The sequence below is a fragment of the Papilio polytes genome, unplaced genomic scaffold (genome assembly GCF_000836215.1).
Source record: "Papilio polytes unplaced genomic scaffold, Ppol_1.0 DF824146.1, whole genome shotgun sequence".
Classification (NCBI taxonomy): Eukaryota; Metazoa; Arthropoda; class Insecta; order Lepidoptera; family Papilionidae; genus Papilio; species Papilio polytes.
The window spans coordinates 3,849,628-3,858,882 of record NW_013525058.1 but is presented as its reverse complement, the minus strand read 5'-3'; the positions used below and the strand labels follow the sequence as shown (position 1 = coordinate 3,858,882).

Here is a 9,255-nt window from a genome sequence, read left to right as displayed (position 1 = left end):
CGACTGGTGCCCATCAGCAGCCGGTCTACCAAGCCGGAGTCCTCGCGGGCGAACAGCACAGGGCTGCCCTCTGGTGTCGTGACAACGTATTTATTGTTGGCGAAGTGCGTCACTTTTTGACGGACGCAGAATTCGCTCATTCCGCCGAGCTGTTTAAGACCTGAAGCAATAGCAAGAGGCTGTAAGGTAAAACCGGTTCACGTCGTCTTTAACAGACGTAACAGAACGGAACAGTGTTAATAGAATGCATCCTTAAGTTTTTAAACTGGGTAAGTTACAGCGGTCTCTTTACATCTTCTACTTTCACAGTACCTACTGATTGTCAGTTGGACCGCATCCGCTCTTAGTTAATTATAACATTTTGTGGATCAAATATTTAGACGTGAGCTGAGATATATTTATCATTTGCATGCCTCTGCCTCATAAGCTCCAGTATTTATCTCGCGGATTGCGCACGTGCGCTGTTCATTTGCAATATTTTTAACGAGATGTCTTAACAAACTTTCGAGATGTCTGAGATAAGGGTTAGTGAACATGGTGGTTTTAATGGATTTTAAATTATAAAATAATAGAATAGAATTACCGAGTGGTATGTCCTCGGACGACATTTCTTGTATCTTCAAAGATCGCAGTTCTAGTGATGTCAAGTGACGAAGTCACAAACATCAACATTCACTTCACAATAAAATCAACATCAAGAGGTTACGATCAACAAACTATCAGAGAGATCGGATAGAGACAACTTTGCCGTTTAGAACTAGATACTAAAAAGTATAATAAAAAGTTATTAAAATCCTTTACAAAAATATTAACTCTGCTGGAAATATCCTGCTAGACAAGGGCGTTAAATAAATTAGAAAGTACAATAATTTTAAAGGCAATTTTAGCAAATTATCTTTTTTATCAGCAATTATTTGTTCGTATGCAAATATACAAACTAGTATCTACAATATAAGCCACTATAATTTACGAAATTTAAGGTGTTTTACACCATTATCAACATGTAAGGGTAGGTAAACATGAGGACGGTGACCTTCCCGCGACACGCCGATCCCATTAAATTACCCCGAAACCACTCTACACAAATTTGCACAAAACAATGTCGCTCTGTCTTTTCAAGAAATTCACTAAAACAATCTTCCTAACAGTTTAGATAACGAAGATAGTCTTCCTTGGAGCTTAAAACCTTAACATCAAAGTTTACCGACAACTAAAAGTAATATATAAATCACGTCTGATATTACTTCTTTAATTAAATAAAATATTGCATGATAATTTATTGATGAAGCTTGTGTTGACTAACCGAACAAATTTAATCAAATTTCGGGTTCGAATTCGCTTCCAATGTCTTATGCTTCACAATTCGTGCGTTAAACCATCGGCTATTTATCGTCTACTCTTATCTATTCGTACTGAAGATTGTACGATCTTAAGTACCCTTATAAGTTAATAAACACAAACCGGTTTCGACCTCGTAACAGCAAAAAATCGATATAAAACAATAACAAACAATATAACCGTAACTTAATTTTTAGAGTAGTAAAACTTTGTTATTGTACAGCTATTTAAGTAATGATAAGAATAACCATCAAACCAGGAACTCCGCAGTATACAATATAAGTAAAAAATCTACTGTCCAAAATGCAAAACGCGATTTAATCGACCGACTGGCGAGCGATACGAAACGCGACTGCCCTGGACTGGACGAAACAAACACAAAACTACGCACTGTGCTTTGCTGTGCTGTGTATGATATGTACTGTACATTTGTCATTCACAGACTAGACACTATAAAACAAATTAATTTAAAGTCTGGTCGCGACCGCCATAAACATTCGTGACGTGATAGCGTGGGAGAATGCCTGTCAATTAATTTATAGTGTTTTTAAATAAAATTATTTGGAGTAATAATTGAGTCTAGTTGCTGCTAATGAAATGTCTGTGCTACTCTCTGAGATATTCTGTTTATGGTGCAATATTCACTTTGTTAAATTTCTTTTCTAATGTGAAAAAATCAAATAGGATTTTGCGGAATAAATAAGAAGCCAATATTAACTACGGTAACACTGATATTCATAATCTTGGTTTTCCTCAACATCACAGGTTGTAAATGGAGGTTTTGAGCTATTGGCACTTCAAACTAAGAAATACTAATCGACATATATTTTTTTGATAAAATTTTAATATGCTCTGCTAGCTAATCTCAACTGAAAATATTGAGAACATATGCAACATTGCGGTTTAATAAAATATTTTTGGTATATTCGAATTTTCATATGAGTTGGATCACATTTAGAATTAAGAGAAACGCATCATTTGAAATTATTACTATGCTTGAATAACGTTCATGTTTCGAGTAGTTGTCTGACGTCGAAAAAGTATCAATCAATTACTGTTATCAATTTATATTGAAGGTCAGGTGTCCAACAAACATAGAAGCAGACAGACATTGTTTCGGCGTAACATTTCCCGCCAGGCGTCTGCGTGTGGGAGGATTAATATAAGTATATTTATCTAGTAATAACAAAACGTCTAATAATTTGGCAGCTCCAACATTTACTGAATGATTCATATTTTTTTCATTCAACATGTTGTTAACGTTTCCTGTTCGGATTGCGTCAGTTTAGTGAAACTATATCACTCTGGTGTACCTCAAAAGAAACAGTAGAAAGGAAACAACTTATATTACTAATTACCTGACAATAACCCGAGCGGTATAAGTTTGGATTTTTTTATGTAATCTCATAGTACAGCTAAAATCTACCAACATTCCATCTTAAGAGCTACACTTGTTAGAACGTTTTGTATGCATTTAGACTACTCGGAACAATTATCAATAGGTGGATTTTAAATGTGTATCTAAATAAAGGGCGGTCGGTACATGGCTAATTGATTTTTATTATAATCCATTTGATGCATCTTTGTTATTTTTGAGAAATTTGTCTTGATGCAACAAACTGATTTTTTTTCTGTAATTGGAACACCGCGATTTTCCGCGAGTGTACCTACTGGTAATATTACTTTTAGTCTGACGACTACAACTGCAATAGTAGAGCAGTTAAGATAATAGTGATACATACCTCATGGCATGTATTATTTTAAAGAAAGCGCTTTTAGGAACTTTTTATAATAAAAAACGTAAGATTTTTATTGTAATTTATTAAATTCAATTACCAAAACAAAATCAAATTAACAACTATCAGTCTCACCAATTTGCATTTTGAGTTAAATTATTATTTTAAAAAAACTACACTCGAATCGAACTCACTTTATAATTATTAGTTGGTACTTTAATACAATTTTCCCATTCACGTCGAATAAAAATGTTTTTTTCATGAAGAAAAAAATTTTTCACATGTACACGACGATAGGTGTAATATAAATAGAGTTTACACAACCAAATACTCCAAAACTCAAAATACGCGCTAGCCGTGGAGCTGCGGAAACCATATCCCTCAACTACTATTACTACTCCAAAACCAAAAGAATGCTACAACCTAATAAGCCAATTAATCTTTTTTGTTGTCCACCGAGCCGGATTTTTCCTGTATGGGGATCTTCCTCTCTTCCAGGGCCTCGGCGCGGAAGGCAATCACCTTCAGTTTTCCCTTGTCCAGATGGCACTCGACTCGCTCCGGCGGGAAGCCCTCGGGTAGCAAAAACCGTCGTTCGAAGTGACTTCGTGTCCACCCGTCCTCGCGTTTCACCTCCTTTTTACCTTCCACCATTATCTCGTTGCCCACAGTCTTGACAACGATTTGCTCAGGCGTGAAGTTTTGTACGTCCAGGTGCACCTCCACCTTCTTACCGTCGACTTTCACCTCGGCATCCGAGTAGATTCCTTCTATCCCATGATACTCCTTCTCGATTGCCGGCGTCAGCTGTTTCATGTACTTTACCGGGTCTCGGAAGAACGGATCGCGAGAGAATATATTGTACGGATCCTCCAGCACCCTCATAACTGGATCTCGGTACGCCAAGTTTCTCAGATGCCTCAACCAATACGGCATTAGTGACATGTTGATATTGCGCAGCTTTGAAACGCTCTTCAAATGTTTGTTTACTCACTGACGCGCTGTTGTGACAGACGGCCCTTATATAGTTTCTCTAAACGAGTCATCTATCGTCGAGAATGGGCATGAACAATCGCGAACATTCCGCTTGGAATATAAGCTTTTAAAACTACGCCATCTATTGTCTAACGTGAACATTAAAAAAATACAAAACAGTAAGGAAGAATCAAAATTACAATAAAAAAACATATATCGGTTTATTTATAATTTAAACATTTTATTAATAATTTTAAATAAAACACGGGTGACATTAGATTAGTTTTACCTACTTCTAGAATTTGGTATTGTCCTGACATCTAGTGACGAAAAGTAATATCTAAGTTTAACTTTTCGTCACTAGATGTCCGAAATCACCAGAAAACTCTTGAATATTTTCAGTTTTTTACTTCATTACGTATTCATGACTTCGTTTTGCTCTTGTAATGAATTTTAATTTTAAAAAAGGCATACAAACAAAATCGTGACTACAGACATTCTAATGAGATCTTATGAATACTTATTATAGCGCAATCCAAGATGCAATATGGAAAAAGTTTGCGCAACAGGCGCGTGAAGATGATGAAATTCTTAACTTCGAGTGTGATCGACTTTCAATGTGACTATTTTACTTTAGGTAAAAGTACTTAAATAAAACAACTCTGAACAAATTATACGATAAAATATTATTGTTTTGTGTTGCTCGTTTTTTGTGAAATATTCTGGATATTTATTATAACCTAGGTTTCGAAGACTTTTATCAACTTCATCCAAATTTACAACAAAATTGAGACTCGTAAAAAAGTAACATCCTATGACCTAAGAGTGACTTACTTCTTACTAATATATTAATGCGAATGTTTAGATGGATGGCTGGATGTTTGTAGCCTAAACAGAACAGATCTAGATGAAATTTGACACAAATACAGAGAATAGTCTGAAATAACACATAGGCTACTTACTTTGTTTTTCTTTTTTATTCCACGAGGATGGAGTCGCGGGCGATAGTTGTAGATAATGTTATGAACGATTAATCAACTTTACAGACAACTGCATTTCCATTCCCAAAGATGTATTTCGTTTCTCATAGTTCATGAACAAACCCTCTTTAAAAAGGGATATGATGGATGAAAGTAATCACAAGTATGTTTAAATCATGGTGATCTGTACCATATTAACTGATTAAAAAATTCTTTTTTATAACCGGGTTTTAAATATTACAGGAAATATTACGTATAAAAAGTAAGAGCATTTATGTCAATTTCTTTCGTCAATTCATACCCTTCGCCACCGAAAGGCTTAATCAACCACACTAGCTTGCCGTAATTTTTTTTTCATTAAATGGGAGCTTATATGGTGAATCAAAATCAATTCTGACTACAATCTGTTACAAATGTGCAGTTGTAATTAGCGTAGTATCGGAGTGCGTCAAACATACGTCAATTCATTAACAATGAGATTATATTTTCGAATTTTCATTCGAATCACCGATCTGTTTGCAGACACATTACCGGTGTAGGAAAACTAGCTTTCAGACTGCAGCATAATCCTTAATAAAACGTGCCATGATTACTTACTTCTTATTAATATTTATTTTGTTGTAACAAAAGGAATTCTACAAAATACTCCCTTCTTTGATGTTTTTGTCATTCTTTTTAAATTTTTCAATGAACATGCCACACACGCGTGTTTAAACTATTGATGTATAGGGTTGCCACCTCTTTAGATTTGATAACAATACTTCGGGATTACAAGGTGTATAAGCTAAGTGCGTATGCTACAAGTCTAACGTAGACATTAGATAGATTTCAGGTCAAAGTGCCTGGCAGTGGCTGGTGTAAAACAAGTCAGTTTTAGTTTCTTTTGCGTCGTCCACGGGATCTATGTATATTGAATGTTGCCAGCCCTACTGATGCTGGGTAGACCTCATCACAAAACTGCCGGGTGTCGACAAACACCTCGTGATTTACTTATTACAATCACAAACAGAAAAATCTGCTTCCAATAAAACTATTTTTAAACATTTCCTTATAGTTCAATGTTTGATCACTGAAATAATATTTTTTTCTAAAAACCTAAGACACGTATATAACAAATGAATTAAAATCATGGTTTTTCGACTTAAAAAACAGAGTACAAGACAAAAGTTCAAACACTTCAAATATTTCGTTCTTTAAAGCTTTCGAGCTTGCATCACTTGATGTAAACTTATAAGTCGTCTGAAGTTACCTCCATCGATAAAAATATCATTTGTCATAAAAGTACCATAGGGATAAATGAAAATAAAATCAAAATAACTGATAAAGTAACATAATCTATCAATCCAATTTACAAAGATGTCAGAACTCATTTCAATAAAGATCGATAGAAATTATGTATTTACTTTAGATTTATTTTTTACATTTACGTAATGATTGCACTTATGCAAATCCACGTGTAATAAGAAAAATTCTACATCTGGTTCCGCAGCTTTGTATAATTGTAATTTATTATTGATTGGAAACGAAGTTCCTAAGAAGTTTGTAAAAATGAAAAGATATTTCTCCTTATTTTCTTTTTAATTAACGGCATAGAAAAATAAATGTTGATCTGGGGAGACTATTTTAAAAGCAGTGTAATATTTTGTTAAAAGGTAATACTGCTCAATCAATGATTACCGAACGTACTTTTTTTTTAGAAAAATTTAATGTTCAACATTTGTTGCATAAAGTAATGTATTATTTAATATCTTAAAAGTGCCTGTGGGTATAATTTTCGCCCAATTCCATAACGAACCCTTTACACAGTCATCCAGTTCAAACAAGCTGTTCAAACACCGTGGACTCGGTAACGAGCCCTAACGACCAATTTATATTTAACAATTTCATTACTGTCTCGCAAAACGCGTCACTAAACGTCCGTTACTCTATGGTGGGGGCAATTTTTTATCTGTTATAAATTCTCGAAAAACGTCAGTTGAAACATATTTTTTTGCCGCGCATTTTCGAGACACATTTAATAAAAAGTGTAAAAATGGAATTTAAAGTATTAATTTTGGTCACATTAATTTGTGCTGCAAGTTGTTTGCCGCTCGGTAGTGATGGAAATGGTATTCCTATTTATTTTATTTTTAAATCATAAATGCAAAGAGCTTTAAAGATTTCACTGTAATTGATTTGAAAAGAGTAAAAACATATTTTAATGCAAAAATTAAACATAATTGAAATATTTCTTTTTTGTAGATTTAGTAAGCAGCGGTCACAGACTGTGGAAAAGGTTTATCAATCCGTCGGTGATATTTGGAAATTTTGCTGATACTGGGATCAACAACATTAGGACCAAGAGAAGGTAAATTTATCAAAAATTCGATCTTTCCTTTCATTTTTTACACAAACCATTTCTCTTACTATTTAGCGGTTTTAAGGGAATTCTCAATATTTTCTTGTAGAAACCTGCGTCCAAAAGATATTTTATATTTTACTTTCCTGTAAATATCAGGGGGTCCCAATCACTTTATTTGAAACTAGTTGTTGCTTGCTGATTCGTCGCTTGAAATTAAAAAATAATAAAAAATATTGCCTATGTTAATGATAACGTAGCATTTTAACAGTGCAAGAATTTTTGAAATCGGTCCAGTAGTTTTTGAGTTATTTCAATACATACAAATCTTTCATCTTTGTAATATTAATATAGATAGCTTATATTTGTTATTCCGTGCAGCTCGGAGGACGAGTGCGAGAAGTTGCAGCTGTGCAAGCTGCACGCGCGCTCCCACTACAGCTTCTTTGCAGCTTACGAGCTGTATTTCGTCAAGTAAGTGTTATTTTTTATAGATTTACAAAATTTGTGTATATTGTTTCCTTTTTTTTCACATAATACTAAAGTTACGCTGTCTTGTGCAGCAAAGAGAACGCGCGGCTGTGGGACCACCAGACGCACACGATGGCTGACTGCGAGCGGAGGTTCAGCGGCTGCTATAAATAATCAATTGGCTACTGTTAACTTATTCTATAAGTATTTATTTGAAAATAACTTGTAAGGAATGAATAAAGTATTTTAAATGAGGTTATTATTAAAATAAAATAAAACTATTTAAAACAGTCCACATTTATTTACTCATAACAAAATATAGCAGCTATTTTAAAAAACATTTTCAAACAATTCATTTAAAATAAAGGTAACATGCTTAAATAATTCATTTGATATCTATTATTCATAAATTAAAAAAAAACTGAAAATACATGAAACTGATCAAATTGTAAATACTCTATTTACAATATTGTTACAAAATAATATAAACGGAAGTAGTAGTGGGGGGTAGTTTCATAAAAGTCATTGCAAGGATTGAGGCGCCCTTAGTGGCTTAGTCCGTTGCATTCAGTCGCTCAGTCGTTAACAAACTCTGTAGCTCAGTACATTTCTAGTCTGCGCCGGAACGTTCGATGTCTTTTACGTAGTTGCCTTAGTGTATTCGTTTTATAATAATTCACCAGTATTGCTCATATTACTCGACTATCATATTTTTTTAAAAAGTCATTCGTTACATATTACAATTTATAACAATATTGATTAAAATAAAAATAATGGAAAAAATCCTGTCTTATAATAAAACAACCACACCGCGAAATACTAATAAATTAATGGTTTTCATAAGGTCTTTGTTATAATTTCATATAGTACAATGTAAGAGGAATGTCTAATCATTTCAATATATTTTGTGATTCATAAATAACTTAACGTAACGCCTAAACACCAAGGTTTTACACGATATTCACACGAGGGTAAACTTTCAATCCCATATTACTTCACGTACATTTTATTTCTTTATTGCATTACAATATAAGCGTCACTAACCACTTACTATGAGTTCTATGCCACTCTTACTTTTCACTTTCTATCACATGTTATGAAACCGATGTACTACATTCGGTTTTAATCCTTAATCAAACAAGTTTTCAAATTGAGAGTTTAAGTGAGTTCCGGAACGTAATTTTTTTTTTATAGAAAAAAAAATCTAAAAACCCCTACTCTAGTTGGGATTTTTAGCAGAGGTTGGTACTAATTAGTTACCAGCAAAAATAAATGATAACTACATTTTATGGTAACATCAAATAGGAAATTGCTCTATATTTGATTAAGGATTATTCAAAAACAAAATTCGAAGTATACATTAGATATTTTAGACAGGTTGTTTTGATATTAGTGTGTCTGTGACGTGTGTGTCATG

At 33.6% G+C, this 9,255-nt stretch overlaps 2 protein-coding genes and 1 long non-coding RNA gene across 4 annotated transcripts; 1 reads left to right on the top strand and 2 right to left on the bottom strand.

Annotated features, from left to right (window-relative positions):
- Nucleotides 1-6: 6 nt before the first annotated feature.
- On the bottom strand, nt 7-1,680 carry LOC106111816. The gene is made up of 3 exons (XR_001226198.1): nt 1,587-1,680; nt 584-764; nt 7-160 (listed from the first exon to the last, which is right to left on the bottom strand). It is a non-coding gene; the product is annotated as an uncharacterized LOC106111816 (long non-coding RNA).
- Nucleotides 1,681-3,175: 1,495 nt separating this feature from the next.
- Nucleotides 3,176-4,072, bottom strand: LOC106111790 (heat shock protein beta-11-like). Its single transcript, XM_013293941.1, has one exon. It carries the CDS (start codon nt 4,017-4,019, stop codon nt 3,510-3,512), a length of 510 nt encoding a protein of 169 aa, XP_013149395.1. The 5' UTR covers nt 4,020-4,072; the 3' UTR covers nt 3,176-3,509.
- A 2,936-nt stretch (nt 4,073-7,008) lies between these two features.
- LOC106111847 lies at nt 7,009-8,080 on the top strand. 2 transcript variants are annotated; one of them, XM_013294005.1, is made up of 4 exons: nt 7,009-7,137; nt 7,277-7,376; nt 7,749-7,841; nt 7,931-8,080. In XM_013294005.1, the coding sequence occupies exons 1-4, from the start codon at nt 7,062-7,064 to the stop codon at nt 8,010-8,012; spliced, it is 351 nt and encodes a 116-aa protein (XP_013149459.1). In that variant the 5' UTR covers nt 7,009-7,061; the 3' UTR covers nt 8,013-8,080. The 2 variants fall into 2 exon arrangements, with proteins under 2 accessions (XP_013149459.1, XP_013149458.1); XM_013294004.1 differs by having other exon boundaries at nt 7,271-7,376.
- Nucleotides 8,081-9,255: the final 1,175 nt, after the last annotated feature.

Excerpts from the sequence above, each read along its gene's own strand:
- LOC106111790 (XM_013293941.1), bottom strand. The coding sequence starts at position 4,019 with ATGTCACTAATGCCGTATTGGTTGAGGCATCTGAGAAACTTGGCGTAC.
- LOC106111847 (XM_013294004.1), top strand. The coding sequence starts at position 7,062 with ATGGAATTTAAAGTATTAATTTTGGTCACATTAATTTGTGCTGCAAGT. Across the intron at positions 7,138-7,270 it reads GCTCGGTAGTGATGGAAATG|ATTTAGTAAGCAGCGGTCAC; the intron begins GTATTCCTATTT and ends TCTTTTTTGTAG. Across the intron at positions 7,842-7,930 it reads TACGAGCTGTATTTCGTCAA|CAAAGAGAACGCGCGGCTGT; the intron begins GTAAGTGTTATT and ends TGTCTTGTGCAG.